At 39.4% G+C, this 24,158-nt stretch overlaps 1 protein-coding gene across 1 annotated transcript; it reads right to left on the bottom strand.

Moving 5' to 3' along the window:
• Nucleotides 1-230: 230 nt before the first annotated feature.
• Nucleotides 231-23,772, bottom strand: C7 (complement component 7). Its single transcript, XM_008630619.2, has 18 exons — nucleotides 23,586-23,772; nucleotides 23,237-23,292; nucleotides 22,463-22,538; nucleotides 21,394-21,535; nucleotides 20,452-20,593; nucleotides 19,540-19,678; nucleotides 18,757-18,879; nucleotides 17,349-17,592; nucleotides 16,590-16,703; nucleotides 15,997-16,163; nucleotides 14,759-14,987; nucleotides 14,012-14,183; nucleotides 13,558-13,645; nucleotides 12,205-12,337; nucleotides 11,230-11,421; nucleotides 8,977-9,073; nucleotides 3,871-4,055; nucleotides 231-1,919 (listed from the first exon to the last, which is right to left on the bottom strand). Exons 1-18 carry the CDS (start codon nucleotides 23,589-23,591, stop codon nucleotides 1,732-1,734), a joined length of 2,493 nt encoding a protein of 830 aa, XP_008628841.1. The 5' UTR covers nucleotides 23,592-23,772; the 3' UTR covers nucleotides 231-1,731.
• Between the last annotated feature and the right edge of the window lie 386 nt (nucleotides 23,773-24,158).

Raw genomic sequence — 24,158 nt, 5'->3', positions numbered from 1 at the left:
CCTATCTATCAGGAATTTTCCAGGTGATTTTTTTCTTGCCTTCAGCAGCTATAGAAGCTATTGTTACCCAGTGGACTCATGGTCCAATCACATGTCGTGCCAAATGCCACAAGAAAAAGGTTAGAAATTGTAGACAAGAGACTTAAGACTAATCAAGTAAACAAACATCTGGGTGCTCTACAAACTATTACCTGCTACTCCGGGGCAAATAATAAAGAGAAAATAGCTGATAAATTTATTTGGATTTTATTCTACTTGTTTTCATCTGTGTGCCATTCACAAAAATTTATTATTTGCTCAAAAAGGAAAAAAACCCAAACCCCACCACCCACCCCTATTTTTCATACAGCATAATGGTCATAAATGTCAGGAGATCCTTTCAGTTAGTGTGTGACAACCTTCCCCTCCAACATGGCTACCCCCACAGAGAGAGACTCCAAGGAAAGCCACTCTTGTTCTGGCTTACTCCTTATTGCCAGCATCACAGAAAGCAAAGCTTTTCCACCTGAGGGTAAGGTTTATGCAAGAACGCTACTAGTAGAAACATGATAATCAAAAGAGATATTTAATCTTACTATATTACTGACAGAAATAAAATCTGTTGCTGTAAAAGCATACATACATATCATACATGCTGGTAGTACTGCACTTGGCTGAACACCCACTTGCTATCCAGCCCTTTGCCCTTGTTTGCATCCAAGACTAGTCAGAAGGGATGGGACTGCCAGCATGGCTACCAGAATGGACTTGCAATATGTAAGCAAAGATGTCACTGCCCAGCTATGCCAGAGAGAATGCTTAGCTATGTGAGGAATTTTTCTTCTTTTATTCAGGAATAGTCTTTGAAGATTAGCCAATGGTATCTCCAAAGGCACTGCATGCAGAATGTCTTCATTGCTGTAAAGATGTGTTTTCCCTAATAGCTGCCTTTGAGAAAGTTTTGCTAAGGCAGAAGCCCTCTTAGTGCAACGGCCTTTAAGGAAACCAGTCTTGGCACAAACATAAATACATGTGACAAATGCAACTGAGTTACCTGTGCATACAAGTGTAGCTCACAATAATAATAATAATGACAATGTAAAATGGTGATTTTTCATGAAGTGGTTCTGTATATGAGAAGCTGCAAGCATAGATGTATTCTCATTGCTTTAATGTCGCATTACTACTAATGCACATTGTTTTGACCTTTAAGTGCATCAGGCTCAACAACAGGTTCAGTTGTGTGCAGACTGTTTGCTCAGCTGAGTAGTGCATGGTAGAAAGAAGCTGTTTTATTAAAAGAGAAGAATCATACCTCTTCCACTGTAAAGCTGAGTCTGTATGTTTTTGCTAATCTAAATCTACTCAGTGCAAGCATATGTTTCTGTGGCTTTAAGAAAAACATATTTATGATGTCAGACATGGTAATCCATCACTATAATAGCTATTTTGGCAATTGCACTTCAGCAATATTTTTTTAATTCTGATGGAAATATGAAGTAAATCTGCCGGTGGTAAGGCTGGTGCCTAAGCAAGAGCTCTGCTGTGAGCAGTAGTGGCAAGTGCATCTCTGTCTAATGAAGAGCCTCAGGCCTTGATTCAGAGCTGACCAGATGCACAGTCTCATCAGCTGCAGTGGATTTCACAGCAGAGCTCACATTTGGCAGAGCAAGGTTCAAAGTATGTCCTGCCCAAGAGCTGACACATTTTGACATATCCCCCAGCAATAAGCAAACTAAAGTGTAACATATCTTATTTACTCTGCGTGTCGCAGGGCCTGATGCTGACAAGGGTGACAGTCTCCCCGCGGCACCTGAGCAGCCCAACCTCGCACTCGGTCATGGTCCGACGAGCACCAGAGCCACTCACTTCAACACAGACCTGGACACCTCCCTCCTCACACAGCCCATCTTCATCACAAACACAGATGCTGGATGCCACTAAACAAAAGCACAGAGGAAAAACACTCAGGATAGCATCCAAGTCATCAAAAAAACCCCACACAGACTAAAATGTTTCCAGGAAAACTATAAGACTGAAAGCAATTTTCTGGAGTGTGCTCAGCTTTCACAAGAAAGACATGGACCAGTTGGAGCTGAATCTCAGGCAAACACAAAGATGATCAGAGGGCTGGAGCACCTCTCCTACAGAGACTGACTGAGAGAGTTGGGGCTGTTCAGCCTGGATAAGAGAAGGCTTTGGGGAGACCTTACAGCACCTTCCAGTACCTAAAGCGGGCTTATAGGAAAAATAGGGACAGACATTTCAATAGGGCTTGCAATGCTAGGACAAGGGGTAATGGTTTTAATCTAAAGGAGACCATATTTGGACTAGATATGAAGAAGAATTTGTTAGGATGAAGGTCGCGAAACACAGGATCAGGTTGGCCAGAGAGATGGTGAATGCCCCATCCCTGGAAACATTCAAGACCAGCTTGGATGGGGCTCTGAGCAACCTGGTCTAGTTGAAGATGCCCTGGGTGATTGCAGGGGGGTTGGACTAGAGGATCTTTACAGGTCCCTTCCAACCCAAAGAGTTCTGTAATTCTATCATTATTTCCCTAACCTAATACCCTAATTCTTTCAGTAACATTAGCTGACATTCAGGCTCAGTGAAAAAACTAGATGTGGAAACAAATCATGCACTGCTGGGGCTTCCTCTGCTTGGAGAGGTTGATTGTGCTTGTAGTAAAAACTTGTTTAAGGTGCCTCAGATGCTGCACTCAAAGGCTTCTCTGATGTTACTGCTTGAACTGGTCCATGTATCTACTACTCTAGAGCTCAGATAACTTGTAAGATGAGAAATCTGTATTTGAACACTAACAAACTGATCATGCAAACCCTTACAAGTGGTATCTATATTTTCATAAAGACAGTTTCATGAAGATCAAAGGATCTACCCCTATAAATACTGTGTGTAAATGTATCAGTGACAATCAGGTAAGAAGATTCCACCTGATATTTAATTTTCATAACTGTGTCTTTTTTTGGTGTTGTATGCATTTTTTTTTGCCTGTGTTTGTCTTTGCTAAAGCTCCAGACAGTTTTGATTTTTTTCTTGTTGTTGTTGTTATTATTTTTGTCTGTTCAACCCAGCTAGACAAAACAGATGAACTCCTATCTAGTAATCCTTTTTATTTTCAAATTATGACAGTAACTGTGCCTCTAGCTTGGGCACTTCTAAAACCCGAATTTATTACTTCCATCTTCCCATTCCTGGCAACCCTCCATTAAATGCAATGTAGTGTAAGACACTTAAGGAAAATAAATCAGGGAATTTGAAAACTTCCACTGCAGACAGGTTACAAAAACCAGGAATTATTTCCTCTGAGGGAAGAGACCTCACCTTTAATCATTATATGAGAAACTGGGCATAGACAGTGAAGTACAACAGTAAGTGGCTTTCCTAGCTAGCATACAGTAAGATTTTTAATTCGTAACCACAGGATCCTGCTGCGGAGACTGCTTGGCAAATTTCAGGAAAGGATTAGTTACTCCTGAAGGCATTAAGGATTCCTGCAATTGCTGTTTTAAGGAATCTAAACAGGTAGATACAGTGAAAAAGAGTAGGGCAGGGTTTTCACCCAAAGGAGAAAGTGGACCAAAAGGATGATTAACAGGGACTAGGAATAAGCTTTCCCTGCATATAGCACATTTTGTTACAATATCCTGCAGGGTTTTCTTTTCCAGGGTTAAAGATTCCTGCCATGTTTGGACACCAAACACTGGATGATGGTTTGAGCCAGCTTAGCAGTGCCTGGTACTTCTGGGAGGGACTGTAGCTGCCGTACCAGGACAGACCAATTACCCAACTGCTGATGTGTAACTGAGGATAAAGATTTCCTTTTAGTTATATGAACAATTTTGCTTACAATTGTGAAGAATCTCTTACCATTGCATTTTTCCCATGAACGGCACGATCCGCATGGTATTTCAGCTGCCTGGGGTATTTTGCAGTTTTCTGCATCAGTCAGAGAGTATTTTCTGCCCATGCACTCCAAGGCATGCATCTTGCAAACAGTTAAAGGCATGTTTCTCTTGGTTCTTTGATCTGTAGCACAGGCGTCCAGGGAAGGACTGAAAACAAAAGCAGGAATTGCACTATTTAAATGTGCATTATCTTGGTAACTCTTAAAAAGAGCTGAGGGAGTGGAAAACACTCAGAGTCCAGTTCCAACTTCTCTGTTTGTTTAGGTACATCCTGAGTGCAGCAAAGAAATCAAGACATAGACATGTGGACAGTCCAGACTTCTTCCTTTTCCACAGGATGCTGCACCTCAGCCGAGTCAAGATCTGTCCCATCTGAAGGACAGGGATATTACTGTCTTTTTGCCATTGTCCTCAGCAGCAGTGAGAGAGACTTTAGTTAAAAATATTTCAGATCTCAATTATTCTCTAATTTATGACACATGCATGAATATAAGTACATATACAGAAAACACTTCTTATACATATATGACATATACAAACATGTACATATATTAAAATATTTTATAAGTATTTCTTAATTTTAAGGTGTTCAAATATACTTTAAGATTTTTATTCTGCTGTCCTTTAAAATGCTCAGCTTTTACTAAATAATACCTTATGACTGACCATCAGAAACCAAGATATTTCTGGAAACACACATACATATCCACAGAAATTTTATGAAAAAAATTACCCAGAAAAATTGCTTATTTCTTGAAATACGGAGAGAGCTTTAACACCCACATAAATGAGCTTTTAAAACTCGTAATAACAATTCTTGGACAACCTTAAATGGTGTTTGCTTTGGGGACAGTTCCAGGAAGTTGCCATCATTTGTGCTTCATGGTCTAAAGTGTAGGAGGGGAGGAATAAAACCCTTCCATTACTTCAATTCCAGGAAGTTGTCATTATTTGTGTTTCATGTTCCAAGTGTAGGAGGGGAAGAAAAAAACCCCTTTCCATTACTTCTGAGTTTTAATCTCGAACTCCTAGCTTCTCCACTTTTTCTCAATGCAATCAGCAGCATTTGTGTGGAATGAACAAAAGAGTGACTATCTGGAGCAGAGCATGCCTGTGCTCTCCTGGATGCACTTTACAGACATTTGTAAGGGGCTTCATAAGGTACCAGAGAGCAGAGATAGGCTCCCAGGTGATGAAGAGCTTTGAAATTCAGCCTCTTAGCCTAATTTTCAGCACAGCACCTCATTTTGAGCTCACAAACATTCACACTGAAACTTTTGGTGTCTAATAGGCCAGTTCTGAAAATCAACCTCAGCTAAAGAGGTGTTTGGTGGGGAGAAGAGGCTTATGAGGTAGAGGCAAATGGCCCTAATGAGCTTCATGAGGCTGACTGAAGGGGAGGGTAACCCCTGTAGGAGAAGGGAAGAGGAATTTGGAAGATGGAAGTCTAGTAAGAAGGCCATAACTCAAACCTCGCTGACTTAATGTTGAAGCATTAAGGTAACTTTTCTTTCCTTTTTTTTTTTTTCTTTTTTCGTTTTCTTTTTTTTCTTTTTTCCCTTTGAATTAGGAAGTGGGTTTTGATCTATAAATAAGGCACTAGGGAAAAGAGCCTTCTCCAAGTTTTGGGAATGGTTCTTAGAAAGATGATTTTGAAGCCATTTAAAAGAGCTGGCTTTACTGAAATTTTAAGATACCTGTAACATAGTGCATCTTTAAGGTATTTAAAATACTGTGTGGACTTCATTAGCTGAGCCTGAAAAGTTTGGCGTATCTACCTGTGCCCAAATATTTTTATTAATTGTATTATATCTCCCACTTAAGTTAGCATCCTCAACCACAACAGGTCCCTTAACTGCTGTGCTGGGTCAAAATACCACCAGGCACCTGATAAAGGAAACAGGTCCACTTGTATGCATTATACTGTTTGGTCATCTGGCTGCACAGCCCCTAAGTAGTGGAGCTCTGATTTTTATGTGAAAGTTATATTTACAGACAGAAGTATAAGAAAAACTCCCTGTTTATACATCATCTTGAATTTTAAAGAACAAAGTGTGTGCCGGGGAAAGCAACTAATCTGTAATTAAATTTCTAAATTATATTTAAAATTGTTCAGATGTCTTCTTTACTTGCCTAGGTGATAAATCTCAATATCTGAGTCGTAAGGTCAAAATCTTGCAGAGAAGCTAGCTTAATTTACCTAAAAATATTAAGATCAGACCTTTTCAACAATCTGTCTGCTTTGCACCACATTAGCAACACCCAATAGAGGAAAGGGAGCTAATTTAACCAGCTGCCAAAGTTTGAGCCCAGGAGTTCATGGACCATGTTGCCAAACTCTCACTAGAGTTCAATGCCTCATACTATCTTGAGAGTGGTTTACATATTTGCTATAGCTGGGTCAGCAGAAGAAAGACAGTGGAAATCAACATATTAAGATGCGTAAGAAAAAGGATGGAGAATCTGCACTCATAAGAGAAATTAATAATTTGCACTCATTGCTGAGAAAGTATATTTCCCAGGGCTGGCAACATCCCAACAGTGCAATAAAAATTATTTGAGACAAGGAATAATCCTTGTGTAAAGTGAATGTGAGAAATTCAATACTTTTTACCTGAAAAAATAAGGTTAAGAACAAGAACAATATTTTACTAAAGCACATATTTTGAGAAATTAATTAATATCTGTTAAGTCCATAAATACCTTCTCTCCCTTTCACCTGCAATAAGAGGTAGGAAACTTCTGGTGAAGTGAAAAATCCATCATGCTAGGAATGATTTTAACTTCCTGGAACTATATTTGAGATGAGAAGTTTTAATATAACACAGCCCAAGAACTCTCAGGAGAGACATAGATGCTATGCAAATAAATTTGGAGAAAAAAAAGAGGGGATAGTACTTAAAAATTATCAAATCTCATGTTTCACTGTGGAGATAGTTCTTAGCTACCGGAGGCTGAGGTTACATCTGTATTAACACACTGTACTCTGGTCCCTTCCATGTGCTGGGGACAATTTACACAGATCAGTGGTGTCCCTCTTTCCTCAGAAGATGGGGACTGCATCAGACTAGAATGGTCTCTGATCTTAGTCACTCCTGAGCTGTGCCTGGGAATTATTCAGGAATTGGTCCTTGTCAGAGGTCTACCAGGAACTGCTATAGCAATTTAGCAGCTCTGGTGCCGGGGATCATTCCCTTGCTGTCACTGATGAGGACAGATGCAGCCTAAGGCATCCATGAGGGACAAATTACCAGCCAGTTCTAGGGTTCTTGTGCTGTTCTGGGCAGTCTCTGTTGCTAGTCTCTTGGAAAGTGAAAGGATGGAGGATAGGCCTGAAACCATGGAGTTCCTGAATTCCCACATGAACTCTTCTTGCTCCAAGCTCTCTTCAAAGAAGAGGCTGCTGTTCAAAGTCACTGCCACAACAAAGCAAGTTAATTCTGCTCTTTGAGGAGGGATCGGACCAAGATCTGCTTACATGCTTTACTCCTATAGCCTTAACAGGCTGGAAGATTAGTCTGCTTTGACAGCTTATGATTTACCCTTCCATCATTAGAGGCATTATTTCAAAACAGTGAAACAATGGCATCAGGTAAAAGGAATGATGGTTATCTATATTCTTGCCATTGTGAAGATAATTATAGAAAATAGAAACACGGGAGTAGTAGATTAATTACAAATGAAGCTTCAATGCATAACTAAATGTAGTTCATTTAACTTCCAAGGTTATTGTGACTCTGCCCGAGGCCTTCCCTAGCTCTGTGACTCCCCTTGTATTCCGTGTAACTAACCTCAACACATACATAAACCAGAACTGGGTTTACAGCCATCAAGAGTAAGTATCAAGAGTAAGATACAGTACAGTATCAAGAGAAAAAGAGCAGGACCAGGCTATGTAAAATATTTAGGTGTTTAAGGATAGGAATCATTTTAGATTGCAGAATTATTACAAACCTGGCACTTACCTTTGCATGCAAGACAATGGCCTCAGACCCTAGGGAGCTACCCAGTGTATCTGCATCTGAACTAAGCTCACCAATTTTAATTTTGAGGTGTTCAAAGAATGCTAATTTTGTCTTAAAATCAGAGTCACCATGCTCTTAAAATCAGAGCACTCTTGGTCTATGTGCCCTCTGGAAAGTACACATGCTCCATGGAAAGTTCTGCTATCTTGAAATCACTTGAGACAACATCAAAGTTTCTTCCTCCTACTACACATGGGTAAGACAAATTTGGTCTGTTATCCTGAAGCTTCCAAACTACTCAGCTCAGTCACATAAACCTGGCCAGATTTCATATCTAGAGCTCACACACACTTAATAGGAGTGACTTGATAGGAGATGTCATCCAGTCTATGCAAACCAGCCCAGATGCTGGAGTGCTGAGCTCTTTGGCACATCTGGTCATCAGTGCCATTTGGTCTCAAGTGTCTTCCACTGTTACTCCTGTTTTGGTTCTCTTACTTTTGTGTTTTGCAAGGAACTGAGAGACTTACTCATTTCTTTACATTATTTCTTCTGCATTGCTTATTGCAGAATAGAGGCTTAGATAAAACAGGAAATAGCAAACTCTAATCTGCAAGTTATGAGGCCAGGAAAAGTGATGTGACTGGTCTATGAAAACTGCTGTGTAAATATGAGATGAAATTAGATTACTGTGCCTTTCATAACCCCCTCGTCTCTCAGCAGTAAAAAGAAATCTGCTTTATTTCACTAGCTTATTGCTTTGATGGTTTGTGTCCCAAGGGCCTCTGTTTTAACTTTTTCTCAGTCCTCTAAATCTTGAAAATATAATTTTATTTTTTTCCATCTACTTCACAGATCAAGTGAAATTATGCCTTCACCTTCTGTCATCCAACAAATTCCATCACTGCTAAAACCCACTGACAGTTCTGACAAGGCAGGTAAGTGATGAACAGGACACTGATTGAGCTGTAAAGCAAACCAAGTACAACGTCTCCTTCTCATAAAAGTAAAGCTTTCTCCTCTGTCATGGACTGAAGACTTAGGAAATATAATTGGTCTTGAATAAAGTGAGAATCTAATTGCCAAATTGAGCCTGCACTTACCCACACTCATAGGGCATTTTGCACACACATTGTGACTGATGTACTTTCTCCCATGGCTGACATTTAGGCTCTGTCACTTCTGGTTTCACACTGGGCACTGAAATAGAAGAACACAGTGATATCAAGGATCAGAAAAACAAGGGTCTACTCTGAAATTATCAGTTGAGTTTAAAAGGCACTGAATTACACAGTCATGATAAAGTCACATCCTACATGGTCATTAAAAGTTACAGGGAAGTAAACAACAGTATTAAAAAGATATGACCCTTTGCAAAGTTACTGTTCAGTAATTTATCCATGGGTCACCAGACATATGGAAAGAGACAGGTACTATGTTAAAGCTTAAACATTCATCTAATTTCTGAAGCAGTTATTTGTTTCTGCCAAATTTAGCACTGCTGAATCATAGCTGGGAACAGTTTTGTCATTAGCTTTCAGAGTCATTGACTTCACTGCTTTTGCTAAAAAAGCTAAGGATCCAAACCGCTATGTAACCCAAATATCTTTTTACACTGATGATAATGAAAACTATGAGTTCCATCACCAATCCTCACTTTGTAACAACTTTAAAATGAAAATAATGGTAATTCTTGGGAAATTTTCATCCTTGCAGATGTACCATTCTTTAAGCAGAGAGTTGTACTCTAAATGTTGCTAAACATCTCTGTAGGTTTTTGTAGCATGTTAACAGCAAGACTTTGCTAAATCCATATGGACACCATTTCTGAGGAGGTTTAATCCTGATTTTTTTTTTTTTTAGATTGTGTTTGCTAACATGAAAATTTAGTACTCTAGATTGTTGCCTTTCTTAAAAAAGTATCTCCCTTAAAGATTCAGAGGGGAAATTTTCACCAAAAATCACTGCATTTTCTTCATCTCTTCAGTAGTTGGCTGCATAGTGACTAAATACTCCCATCTAAACATATGTATGCCACTGTGTCTGTGTATACTTATCTTCATAATTTTTACCCTTCTTATCTTATACTCGAGTGTTTAACTGTTACTAATCCAAATGTTGTCCTTTTATTGTTTATACTAATATAATGCTCCCATACAGCCAAGCACAAGCTGTTTCTTTCTTTCTGAAGGGAGAATTTGAAACTTCCCAATTATTGCTGGAATTTGAGAACATGATGTTAGCAAAAGAACCAAAAAACCAAATGAAAATCAGTCACTAAGGCTAAGCCTAAGTAACTGCTAACAGCAGTTCAGCACTGCTACTCTGGCAGTTTAGCAGCAGCGAGTCATTTATGTACAGCTATGCTCTTCCTTCCAAAATCACTACACTTCCTGTTGATGTGTTTATGACAGCAGATGATTCACACCAGGAATCTCACAGGACTGTTGCCTTTTAAAGTCTAAGCCTGACTGTCACCTTCCTCTTTCTGCAGGTGAGGCAATGTCAGCAGCATTGGCTGATAAGGAGAGGACAGACAAGAAATGCAGGAGATGTGCCTAGTCTCCCGCAGCAGTGGCTGTCGTCCCCAGTCAAGGGTCCCCCCAGGTGTACAAGAACATCTGGGACCTCAGGAGAAGATGTAGCAGGCTTGAAGTACAAGCTGCTTGGGTGCCTCTGTGTCACTGATCAGCATCACAGCAGTGCTCAAGAGCAGTTCTTGTTTGTCTTCCACAGTTGGAAAAGATGACTTAGACAGACTTGCTCAAAGCTATAGCCCATTCCCTTTCTGCCACTGCCTGCCCGTATCAAACCAGAGCTTAAACAGCCAACATCATGAACTTAAAGCAGCATTTTCCCATTGCTTCCAGTTCCTGGATATTTATTTCGTATCAGCTGTCTGACTGCCAGATCAGCAAAAGGAGTCACCCAGACCTGTCTTTCTCTGTCACAAGAGGCTCTGGTGCAGTTTCTAGATAGAAAACTCTTAAGGTGTAGTTCATATGGTGGTGGTATTATACAACATGTGAAAAGTGAAACATATTCGGGTGGCAGAATAGACAGCATAAATCCCAGGCAATCTCTTAAAATAGTGACAACACTCGATAGCAATAGGGAAGTGGGAAGCAAAAAGCCTTAACAAAACTTCAATGAAATGCCTTCAGGCATTTTGTTTGAACAGACCACAGAAAACACACCCCCATGTTTTCTGTGCTTCTTGCTGGTGATGTGAGTATGGCTTCTCTATCACTGTCTCAGCAATAGCTCTGTCTATATCTAAACTATATAAAGCTTAGTTGGAAAGAATCTCCAGGAGAGAAACTCCTGCATTGTACTTGAGGACTGCAGTGGCTTACCTGGTCTTTTGCACTGGATAGTCTTCACATCAGGAGACCACTTGAGGCTGGGCTCACACAAAATGGAGTGTGCCCCTTCCAAGTGCATGCTGTGTGGACAAGACAGAGCTATTCTCTCACCGATCTCGTACACAGGTTTCCATGGCTCTCCTTGCAAACCCCCCTCCAGGTCAGGCAGGAGACATGCAGTTTCTATGGATTGAAGCATTTGAGATAGCTACAGTAAATCAGTAGATTACATAAAGCAGTCATGTATTTTATCTTTTCCAAAACTGCTTATCAAATGGAATGGTGAGGTTAGCTGACATTCCTGCAGAAACATACCAGTCAGGATATTAACTCATCACACCAGTCAAACATGCAAAACTAAGGACACCATCACAGTATCTTCTCCTACTGCCTGCAGGTGCAGCTCTAGCTGTATGAGGGCTTTCCTGTCCTTAGGACTCATGTTTCTGTTCAGGGTCCCCTACTAGGCAATAGCTTCCTAGTAGAGGGACATCATACATATGGAACCCTACAGGGGTCTCCCATACAGGGAGACCATGTTCTGGTACACAAGGGGATGGCCTTTAAACAGCGTGGAGTGGCATTTGTGGGCAGTCAGTCCTGCCTGCAAGGAGGAAAGGATCCTGTTGAACTGCAGTGCTGAAAATTCTCATGGTTCTTGCATATAGCCCTAGCACTGAAGTAAGCAACAATGTTTGTTTCCACAGAAAGTAAGTCCTGGGCTGGAATTTAGTCTCCCTCAGTTTCAGCCTTCCTTAAAACTAGACTTTATGGGTGTGTTTCTACTTCAGCATTACAACATCTGGATTCACAATAAAAGTAAATTTAGACCTGATTATGTCTAGGGAACTAAGAAATACAGGTGTGTCTTTTCCCCCATTGTAGTTGAAAAGCAAATGTTCTGAGATGGTCCACTGGAATTCAGCAGTGGAATTGTATTTCAAAACAAGAATCAGTTAGACATACCCTGGCAATATCTCTCTCCAACTTGCCACTGTAAATTACTGCCACACTTAGCAACAGGTTCACCAACAAGAGAATATCCATGTTTGCATGCATAAACAATGCTTTTCCCAACAGGGTAGGAGTTTTCAGCATTCTGAAAGACAATAAACAGGTGAAATTTTGGATATAAAATATAAGAACTACCAGCAGCACTGAATTCCCTTGGATTCCAGAACTCGGTAGCTGAGGAGAGTGAGAAGTATTATTGCTACTCTACAATGCACTGATCAGAGAGTCTGGAATATTGGGGGCAATCCTGGTTATAAAGTCACTAAATGTGATCAAAAGGGGCATGAAACTCTAGTTAGTGCTCTCTTGATGGTGTATAAACAAACTGCAAATATGGCTGTTATCAAGCATTAGCAGGGCAGGATAAGATCTTGAACAGCCTTGGGCTGTGGGGAGAGCAGTGGAGAGTATATGGCTTTGCCAATATTTAGGACGGCATGTTATCAGATTTCTAAAAGTTAACATGATAGACTTGAAAACACAGGTTTTTCTCATTTTATATCCTACTGTCTTCTAAGGAGAGATCTTATGAAAAATTAAGACTACTCCATGAATTTCAGGATTACCTTTGGTCTGTGAACCAAAAATATCAATATAGGAGACAACTACTCATTACCAAAAAAAAAAAATCACTAGCAAAAGAGGAAGGGCAAAATTTTGGATTTTTCCTCAGGTTGCAGTTGTGCAGAGGCAACTAATGGATTTTTAACTAATCCTTTTATCTATTTATTGAGCAAAGAGACTTATGACAGCCTGATAACATGAAGAAGGCATAATCCATTCCTCCAAGGGAGGAATTTAGTTCCCCTCGTTAAATAGGCCTAAGCTGTGGTGACCCAAGTATGTTACCAGGACTTCGTTTCACCAGGGAACAAGAAAGTAGAATAGTGAGTTACAGAGAGAAGATTCCTAAAATCTGTTTATAATTTTGTTATGGACTTCCTGGATGACTGAGCATTTTTTCTCTCTAGTTTGCTGTGATTTTATATGTAATCCATGTGGCTCAGCAAATTTTTAATACATATATGGAATAAAGGAAAAGTAGATGACTTTTCTCTGTAGGTACCATGGTCCAGAAAAGCAAAGAGTTTTTTCTGGTTTTGGAGGTGGGGCTTTTTTGGTTTTATCCAATTTTTAGTATCAAGTTTTGGATACTGTCATGTACAGTGAAAAATGCTGCAAGAGCTGCTATATAGTAAGCTTACCAAGAGAAATACAAATTTGCAAGTGAACATCTATATTAACAATACAAAAGACATTGCAGGTAGGGATAGAACAGACAACAGAGCAATAGAAATAACTTACTTGAACAAATCCATTTTCTAAGAGAGGAGGAGGTGAACAAAATTCTGTAGGATTTATGGATAAATCAAAACAGTGTGGTTCAATCAAGCTATGAAGCAAACAAAAGTACAGTTTAGTTTGAATTTAGTCTTCTTTCCTTTCAAAATGCTACACCTCTCAGTGAAGCCCATTTTCCAGACTATTATGCATACATTTACATCATGATTATATTGAAATCAGGCACTGCTAGCTTATCCAAGAGAGCAGTAAATAGAATGCTGTCAAGTTTACTGGCTTCTACCTCATTTTCTAGCCTTATCTTGTATGACATTCGCAGCTTCTGAATTTCATTTTCTTTCAACTTAAATATTAAAGCTCAGTAAGTGATCTCCTTGAATTCGATAGTTTATGCACCCCTCTGAAAAAAATTTTAAATCTTTCAGCAGTTGTGCCCCAAGTGTTTTTTATTGCTTACCGAAGATGCTGCAACTCTTCATCTTCGCATGCTCTGCTTTCATGCTGCTCTCCCAGGCAGGCCTTCCCACCACCACGCGGGGATGGGTTGTTGCAGGTTCGACTCCTAGATTTCCTTCCCGCTGAACAAGGACTCCAGGAAGACCAGCAGCTCCACTGTCCATCAACAACACCTGTGCAACATTTGGGAATATTTGGTTTAATGCGAAAACCACTCTCCTTAAACCACTCTCTCTTTAAACCATTTTCTTTGAGTGGTTTAAAGGCACAGGCTGTTCAAAGTTAGTGATGACCCCAACTGTGCCCTTATAGAAAATTCCAGATTGCAATAATCTAATCTTCCATCTTCCCCCAACTTTTACACAGTTTAACAGAGGCTATATATTATCAGATCATGAGAGAACATAAAACCAGCTATCACCTACTACTAACTACAAAATTAAAAAGTAAAATTTTTGAAATCATTGACAATTAATTTAGGATATGTACTTACTTACAGATGGTTGCATTAAGCAGTTAGTATTGCCCACTGTATTTAACACCGATAATAAAATGAGCCCTTTGCTAAGGACTGTTTAGACATGCTAAACAAAGACTCAGGCTTGGCATGACCCACCCCATGCTGTTTGTTTGCAGTGATATCTCACCCTAGCAGCCACTGCACGGGTATGCAGTGTGACAGACAGACTCTGGAAGCAGGAGAGAACATTTTGCCACTTCTAAACGCCCAGCTTTGAAGAGTGCTGACCTGGCTGATCTTGCACGAGAGCTCCCAGCTCACAAGCTGCTCCAAAGGTGTAAGGCTTGCAGTAACACACACACTGTGTTCCTTCCACAGCCGTCTCACCACCGTTCTGGCAAGGCTGACATTTGCAGGGATCATTTTCAGCCATATATTCTTCAATGGCTTGTTTTAGGTAATGCTTTTTGACTGAGGAACAGGGCACTTCCTTTACCAGCTCATACAACGGTGTTAGCTACACAGAGTAGGGAAACAAGCATATTAAATAGTTATGATTGGAATATAAGAGTTTATAAGCACATTTCATCACGCAAAATAATTTGTGACATATGCTTCTGCACATGGGAGTTAGCACATTAGTTGCTGTAATTTGCTAATTAGCTAAAATCTTATGTTAGTATTTAATATTAGCCTTTTTATGAAAAGGCAGTTCTGCTTAAAAGCATCCTTTAAAGCTACTGGTATATCAGTCACGTTTAAACATATTTGAGCTATGAGAATACAGTTGACATAAAAGTACAACACAGACCTCTAATGTACAGTAACCTGAATTCTCACCCAGCTGTTCCCAGCATAAAAAAAGGACATTTAAAGAGCCCACTATGGCATTTAACTGAACAGTGATCAAAGGTAACAAAAATTGAAAATATTTTGCCTTTAAATTGACTATTTCATGATATTGTATGCTTTTACATTTAGCTGAAAACTTCCTAATAGAAATATTTGGGATTTATACCATTCTTGTTTATGTGGGCAGTTCTCAAAAGGGACATAGACAAGGTAGCAGTGAATAGAGCCATGCCCAGCTCTGAAGTGTCTGAGCTGGAGAATCTCCAGTTATGTTAAACTTCTGGGTGCAGAGTGGAGGTGGAGAGATAAAAGGGATATGCAGAAGTTGGCAAGTGAAGTGGAAGCCACACAGACATGCCCATATGCGTTTCAGGAAAGGGGCTACCTCAAATCTGGTCTTTCTCCAATGCTAATGTGACCCTCTATTCCTAACCAGAACTCCACTAAATTCACTGACGGCTGGTATTGACCTGTCAATGGACTTAGATTTCTGATGCACCTGATCGTACTGGCTTTGCAGCACTTTCTTCCTGAGTATTTTCCTTTTTTACAAAATGATATGAAAACAAAATGAGTGTAGACCATGGTATGATTAATCACCAGCTGTAGCTTAGTAATTTTTCCCCTTGAGGTGATCCCATCTGCTCACCTCTGCTTCAGGAAAATAGCCTTACCTTTTTTTTAATTACTCTGGGATAGTCTGTCACTGATGCAGCCCACAAGGTGTACATCCGACTGTTCCCAGCAGGATTATCCAGCTCTAGATAACTAAGGCCAGCAACAGCACCTGGGCTTCCTCCTTCAATATAAGGGTCTCCTTTAATTTTATTACCACTGCTTCCTGCAGATTCAGGATAGGAAATACACAAAGTATAGGCATTGCTATGTTTACAAATGGAAGTAGAAACAGTACACACAAAAACTCTGTTAGCAAGTAGTGAAAGAACTCACTGGTACAGTTCAACCAAGCCCCTGTGCCTGGATCAAGAGCTCCTGCACTGGTCATATATAGGAGGTATCTGTTTTTGCAGGTGTCTTGGCAGCTCTAACTTAGGGTGTCCAGGAAAGTGCTATTTAGTGGGAAAGCATTAGCAATAATTGACAACTGCTGGAGAGCCTTTTAAGCCAGACACTTGATGTCTGGGTTCAGCATGTTAGGACAGAATTCAACAAAGTTATCAGCACCTGCTCCTCATTTTGACAGCTATTTCGGATGAGATGACAGATGGATACATGACAACTGTGTGAGTCACTTTTGAACATTTACCTGAAGAAGTCAGTAGAAGTTCATCTAGTTTGGTGCATTCCTTTTTCTTCTTTCTCACAATGAGTGCATTCCAGCCTGATGAGGTACACTTGTACAAGTCTGTTATGCTGACACCTGCAGATAATCCATCCATCCATTAACAATACTGTACACAGAAAGTTTGTTGGATTCATTTCCAAGTTTCCCTCTGGCTAGAGAGGTCATGAAGTACTACACTTAAATTAGAAGGTAACTAACTAGGATTTGTGTGCTGTGGGAAGATCCACACATTGCTGAAGCTTATGGATGAAGGCACAGAGGTGTGAGGTGTATTTGGGAACAGTTTACAGCATCATTTATTTTCTCAGCAGTCCCTTACAGCACTGCTCCAACTGATTGCCATTATAAGCACCACTCTGATGTTTGTTCTGTTTGGAATTTCTTCTGGTTTACACAGTTTTTTACCCAACCTTCATCTCCATGTAACCTTTAAGCTTTATTACTGTTTGAGATTTATATTCAAGTTTAGCCTGAGAAGGTCCTAAACTGACTATCAAATTTTTGCTACCCAGAGCACTGCAGGTCACAAACATGGATCTAGAATTAAATGCCATGGTTTCAGCACGTTTTATAGTCTTCTTTCTTTTGCCCATGAAGAGAATGTGGTAACTTCTATAAGTCTGTTACTTGATTTTAGACATTAGCTGGAAAAACATGCATATAAATCTTTATTCTTGATTACTGACTTTGCTTTCTGCAACAAATAGTCAAGTACTCTACCTTCTGCTTTCATTTTGTCAGTATCCATATAAAAAATAACTTTGTAATGTCCTCCCAGAGACCCAGACTGTAAGAAGTGTGTCCCAAAGTGTTCAATAAGTCTTCGGTAGACGCTGTACTCGTAGACAACTGGAAGGTTGAACAGCTCCTTCCAGAAAGGCTCCGCAAGAGTGAGAAAGTCTGGGCGGTTGTTAATAAACTGAGCAACTTCCACACTGTTCTCAACAACCATCAGCTGCTTACTCTGGAGGAAGGAAAAGCCATCAGTCATGCTCCATGTCACTATCTGAATGGCTCCTAATAGCCAGATGGCACACACATTCTGTTGGCAACTAACCAACAGCTTTACAGAGCTGTTAGATATGTCTAAGCAACACAGTAAATGCAAAAAGAACACCCTGAAGTCATGAAATATGGTTGGACCTTTATTTATAATTCCTGCAACATCTTTCTTTTCCTCCTGTGTACTTAAAAACTAGCATAAGGACAAGGTAGAAAGGAGAATATCACTCTTCAAAGCTAATGGTGGCTTTCAGAATCAGAAGCCTGGCAGAAGAAGGTTAACAAGCGTCGACTGAAAGAAAATCACAGGCAGTACACTTGTTCTTTGCACTGTTTTGTCTAGGTAAGCCTTTTGCTGTAATGGGCTCTAGCCATTTTGAGGATGCTGCTTAATTATAAAATCGGATATCCCTATACAATACTGTTCACTTCTGACTCTCAAAGGTGCTTTTGAACTTGGTTGTGCTGAGTCTCAAAATATGTCATTGTTAGTGTCTGCTTGGGTGGCATAAAATGCATACATTTTTTACTTGATTTTATTTGCTGTAAGATAGAGGTTGTACTTCATAATAGAAAATTACTCTCAAATTGTTCATCTAATGTTCCTTTTAAAATAAGTTAAAGGCATAACCACTGTGACATCCTGGCTGTTAAAGACACCAGGTATCTCTCTTAATGGAGTTCTACTAATGGAAAATGCATTATAAAATAAGTTAATTTTAACCACAGAATTATTTCAATCTTTTTGCTCCAAGATACTGACCAAAAGGTAGCAGAAAAAAAAAGGGGGACAATAAACCACTTGAAAAAAAAAAAAAAAGATGAATCAATTATGACAAGAAGCCAATGATTTCTCCCTTAAATAGGGAGAAAAACAGATAGTAAATAAATAAATTACTACTAAATAGGTAAGGCAGAGGAAGAAGAAACAGCAGCCAACTCTTCTGGATTGATAAACAAACCAGTGATCTCTTTTTAAAGGTTTTATGGGATATTTACTGTCATGTACTTTGTGCCAAAAATGTCTTTATAAAATAAACATTTTCATCTCACTACAAAAATACATTAATAAAATGATGAAAATATTTATGCAAAATATTAAGCTATAGTGACAAGTTATACATACCTTTTGCAGATTTTCATTCTGTGTGTGTTCGTATCTGTTTGAATTTTCATACCTATCTATGCGTTTCATATAAGACCAGGTGCTGTTGAAAAACTCATAACTGAAATCATTCTGAACTTTAACCTAGAAGGTGAAAGATAGACGTCTGTATGAAGAGCTTTGTGTAGGATTTAAAAATGATAACTTACAGAGTAGAGCAAGGCCTTACTGATGCAAAATAAGTTGGTATGTTTTTCAGGCTGAATCCATTTTAGATTTCATAAAAAGCACTGCACGCTATCAGAAAAACTTGGAAATGCATTCATTCATAGATATATACATATATATATCTCTCAAGTATTTATGCTATGAAGTAAAGTACATTATGGATTGTTTGGCATGCTTTTGATAAATGTGAGAAAAACCAAATCACTGAGACAGTGACTTCAAACAAAACATCTCTGGAACATCTACACAAAGCAAGTCAAAGCCCTGTATTTCACCCCCAAAGCATTTCTTAGGGTGCTTCAGGCCACTGCTTATCCTAAGGAGATTAGCTTTACATTCAGTCTAACTGAGAGATTTAGAAATCACATCTAAGGAATTAATCTTTTTTTTACTTTTTATTTCAGCAAGACATACACCAATATGTATTTCAAAATAATAAGCAACTGCAGAGAAGGTACAGGTGTCAGTGAGCTGTGTTTAGGGAAGTGTACCTGCCAAGGGCCCCTGTAAGCTTTGTATCATTCTCCCAGTTTGAATCCTGACGTAAATACAAAGCTATGCTTAATGGAAACATACCTGAAAATTGTAAGCGAGAACACTTTCACTCAGCCTGTAGTATTCTCTCCTATCGCCGCTAAAGACCTTTCTGCATTGCCCTCCAAAGCTTTTTGTATGAATGACTCTTCCTTTAGTCTCACCAATAATAATATCAAAGCTACAAGAAGAAAAAATATGCCACTAAGACAAAGATGACAGAGCCATTATAACTGAGTGATGCATCTGCAAATCATGATCACAGGCTGATTTAACCAAGGGGTTATCACCTGATAGATTTCTATACATGCAGAACTGCAGTATGCACAGCATGTTACAACACTGAAAGTGAAATGTTGGTCTTATTTGTCAACAAAAATTAACACGTCGTTATCTCTATAGATTAAGACATTCATATCTATCTCAAGTGATTTTAAGTTTTATTGTTTGAACAACTGCTGCCACACAGAAAAAACAGGGCATGTGTTTCAAAATGTGGGGGATTTTATTATATCGGAAGTATATTACATAACAAGTGATAAAGCAACACCACAGAAACTTAATTATTTTGCCAGGTTGCAGTTGGGATTTGTAAACAGAAATCCATGTGAATCTAGAGTGCTAAATGCAACAACAATGAACAAAAAGAATGAGCATTGCTGGCTCATTTTTTCCATGCTGAAGATCGTGTTACTAGTTGAAACTTGATTTCATATCTTAATAGCTGTCTTTCAACAGCAGGAACAAAAGACTGAAAGCTTTATTCTGTGCTTCAAGTCAAAGGACCTGTTCATCCTGCACTGAACCACTGGCTTGGTGGAAGCAGTTGTACTGAACACTTGCATATGGGATGTTTTACCATAAGCCCAGGAAATCTACCTGTACACCCAGAACTTGCAAACACATCAAAATATAAGTGCTTTTGGTACTACTGAGCCCAGCACAGAGCATTACCCTGCTCCTGTGAGTTCTGAATTCAGAGGCGTTTTGTCAATATCACATACAGTTCTCTTCTCTTCACATCGATCTTCATCTGCACCATCCTCCTCACAGTCCTGATCGCCATTGCACACTAGGGATCTGCTAATGCACTGACCTAAATCAGAACAAACATGCATCAGGAAAGAAATGTTTGTTAGTTTAAAAATAGATCACCTAAAATCAAAGCAGAGGTCCTATTAATCTACTACATTAATTAGCATATTCACTCCCATGATGAACAGCCTGTGCCCACGAGGCCTTGTGGAACATTAAATGTGGACATAAAGAAATAGTGCACAGCACACTCAAGAGAGCCATAGCCATTCAAGGCTTATGATATATCAGTGAAACAGTTGACTTCTAGATCTACTTCCTAAGCTTTCACCCTTTGACCCAATCACTTGTGATTAACTATGATTGTCTCTCTAGTAGCACCAAAACATGTTCATCATGGTCCTTTGTGATAAATGCCTATCTACGAGATAATATGCTCTTCTGTGAAGGTAATGGGAGCCGCTTGGATGCATTTTATGGAGCATTAGTTTCCATGATCCAGGTCATTTCATGTTTGGAAATAGCCTAGAACAGCTTTGAGACATCAATCTAAGGTTGCATTCCTTAACTACCTTCTTATAATGAAAAAACCTCTTCGCTGGGGCAAATGAGTAAGGCAGAATGAGTTAGAGAAGGTACCAGGGCTACAGCATATTATCTTCAATGCTCTTCAATACTCCAGATGAAATTAAAAACATGCATAATCGAGGCTGGAAACAAAGGAAACATTCACCTAAGTCAAATTCATCTGTAGATCAAGAATTCTGCAAATACATTGCCCATTTACTAAAGTTGAAAGATAACAAGGTTATTTTCTTAACTTCATGACCAGAAAATATTGAAACTGGTCTTGGGTGGTACCTGAGAAACACCTGAACCGATCACCACAGCCATCTTCCGTTGGGCATCCCCTTCTGGGGGTGCATGGTCTTGTTTCAAAGGCATCCCCAGAGCACGGGTTTCCTCCATACTGGCCATAAACTGCCACTGTCCGTCTCCTAATCTGAATGCAAATCAAAGGAGATCTTAGAAAATCCTGATGCAAAGCCAGAATAGTTTGCTACTGTGAAGACAATGCTACTACTCTAGACATTCACTATTTTTTCTAAGAACAACCACACCTGCTATTACCATAATATGGTAGCAAACTCTCAAGTTAATAGACAAGTCTTTTATCTACAAGGTCTTTAAACTGGTTCATGAGCTTGTCTTGGTTTGTTCAAAAATGTAATATGTAATTGAAGGCAAGAGAAAGCTGCTAAGAAATTTAGGTGGGTTTTTTTGCATTTTTAATAGGACTAACCATGCCTGATATGAACTTAAGTTCTTCAAAGTAAACAATGTCATTAAGGAGGATGATAAAATCTTACATCAAGTGGGCTAGATCTTGTTTCTAAAAAAAGTAAGCACTGTCTCATGGAACATCTTTAATTTTGACTAATCCCTCCTTAATTGATATAACATCAAAGTAAATGAGAAGGAAAATCAAAAGCATCTTGCACATCAATAAAGTTGCAGTGTAAAAATCACCAACTTCTTTTCATTGAAGGTAATACTTTGCAACCAAGTTTTCTTCCCTTGTGACATGATGCCACTAATGAAAAATCAGTGAAATTGGCACAAACCAGCATCAGTGAAGGAATATCTGTGTTTACCAGACAGTTCAGCTGAGCTTTTTGAAACTATCACCAAAATAAAGAGAGCACAAATTATTTTAAAACATGAGCATCATAGCTTTGAAAGGAAACATATTGGGACAGACTGGAGGATTTATCTTCTTAGTTCTTTGGTCTTCAGCCTTCTTGTTCTGCTGGGGCTTTTGTCTGACACCTGATTTGGGGTTTTAATGATAGAGTGGCTTGTTAATTACTGGAGAAAAAAGTATATGCTTATGAGGTTATGAATACAGAAAAGATGTGTCCATCTATACCTGTTTTTGAGTACAGCCATTGCACTCCGACCAAGGGCCAAAAGAATTCCAGCGGCAATGGACGGGAGATGAAGGGCTGCTCCAGTATTGGTTTTTGCATTGCAAAAAAACCCAAAACCAAAAACGAAACAAAAAAACCCAAACAAACAGAAACAAACAGAAACAAACAAAAACAAACAAAAACAAAAAAAAAAAAATCCAAAGGAAAAGAGAAAGGAAGATCATCAGGGATTGCCATCCATAACCATGAGTGCAAAACTTTCCTAAAAGGCAAAGCAGATCTTCAATAATAATTAGAGGTATGACCAGGTTTAAAGCCACTTGTATTAGCTTTTCATGTGCAAGAATGAAATCAGTCCCAGCTTGGGCTTTCTGGCCATCGAAAAGAAGAAACTAGACACATACAGCTAGCCTAAAGATCAGCACCAAAAGAACTGCCAGTTTCCATGGGAGGCACTGGGGGTTCGACCTGTCCCTGGGACTGGGGCTGGCTTGGGGTAAGCTGGGCTGTTTCACAGACATGGGTTGCTGTGCCTCACACCACCACTGTGCGCTCTCTTCCCCAGGGCTGGCTGAGTCCTCTGGGTAGAAGTTAAAGGACAACATAATGTCCCACTGCTGTCCCCACTGGTGGCAGTGGTAGAGCTGACACCGAACAATGCGTATTTCTCCCAGGAAATATACTTGATGACCCCTTGAAGCTCTGTCCCACATCACGCACCACAATTATACATGCTTAACCTTCAGCATGTAATTTATTAAATAAATTTTCACCTGGAAAAAATGGGAAAGAATCCTGAAACTTCCAGCAACAGAAAAATCCCCAGCACCTGAAAAGAAGTAAAAGCAAATTTACTTTGCTTTTCTGCTTTTTCGTCCCTTTTTAAGCTCATGCAGTTGTTCAAGGTTTCTGCAATCTATACACTAGTCAGCTTAAGAAACAAAAGGAGAATGTCACACTGATTTTCTCAGCTTTGTTGTGCAAGTTCTCATTTTTTATTTTTCTTCTTTCTTGCAATGCTGTCCAATTACTTTTTTCAGCTATTTCTCCATATAAATTAATATTTCACTGCACTTTCCATATTCACTTCATCAGTACAAATTAAGTAAGCAATTGTCTTACCTTCATGTTAGACAAAATACTCAGATATACAGCAATTACCAGGGAAAATGCACTTCCAGCATTTTCAATTTGGATGCCAAAGGAGTCAGTCAGTCTGTCTGTTGCTGTTCATCTCTTCTCGCTCTGCCTTGCTATTCTGCTGTTCTTTCCTTAAAAGGGGTGAATATTGCCAAGGAATTTTAACCTTAACCCATCTAGTCCTCTCTAGGGACGCAGCCTGCTTTGGGAGCTGCTCAGTATTTTTAAGACATATAAATCAAGGCTTGGATATATTAACTAGGGCTGGCAGAAAATTGTGAGCACTTATCTTCTCTCTCATAGTTTCTTTCCCCTGAACAAGACTTTTGAGAAATCCCAGGCCACATACACTACACCACAGCTGAATTCACAGCTGCAGCAGGAAGAGGTGCTCTAGAATAAAGCTGATGTTGCTAAGGTTTCATTATAAGCACAAATCTTCATTCTCCACTTCTGCAGTCATGCTGATTTTTGTGTATCGGATTTCACATGAAAATCAGCTTATGGATCTGAATGCAAGTTTTGGTCAATTCTAGCCTGGTTCTGCATGCTTTT

The sequence above is a fragment of the Corvus brachyrhynchos genome, unplaced genomic scaffold (assembly GCF_000691975.1).
Source record: "Corvus brachyrhynchos isolate BGI_N302 unplaced genomic scaffold, ASM69197v1 scaffold42, whole genome shotgun sequence".
Classification (NCBI taxonomy): Eukaryota; Metazoa; Chordata; class Aves; order Passeriformes; family Corvidae; genus Corvus; species Corvus brachyrhynchos.
Note: the sequence above shows the minus strand (reverse complement) of the source record. Positions and strands in the feature narration are given on the sequence as shown.

What these genes read in the sequence shown, in the direction of transcription:
- C7 (XM_008630619.2), bottom strand. An exon ending in TTCTCGCTTACAATTTTCAG is followed by an intron (nt 18,880 to 19,539) that starts GTATGTTTCCAT and finishes TTCACCTTCTAG; the next exon opens with GTTAAAGTTCAGAATGATTT. An exon ending in AGAATGAAAATCTGCAAAAG is followed by an intron (nt 17,593 to 18,756) that starts GTATGTATAACT and finishes TCCTTCCTCCAG; the next exon opens with AGTAAGCAGCTGATGGTTGT.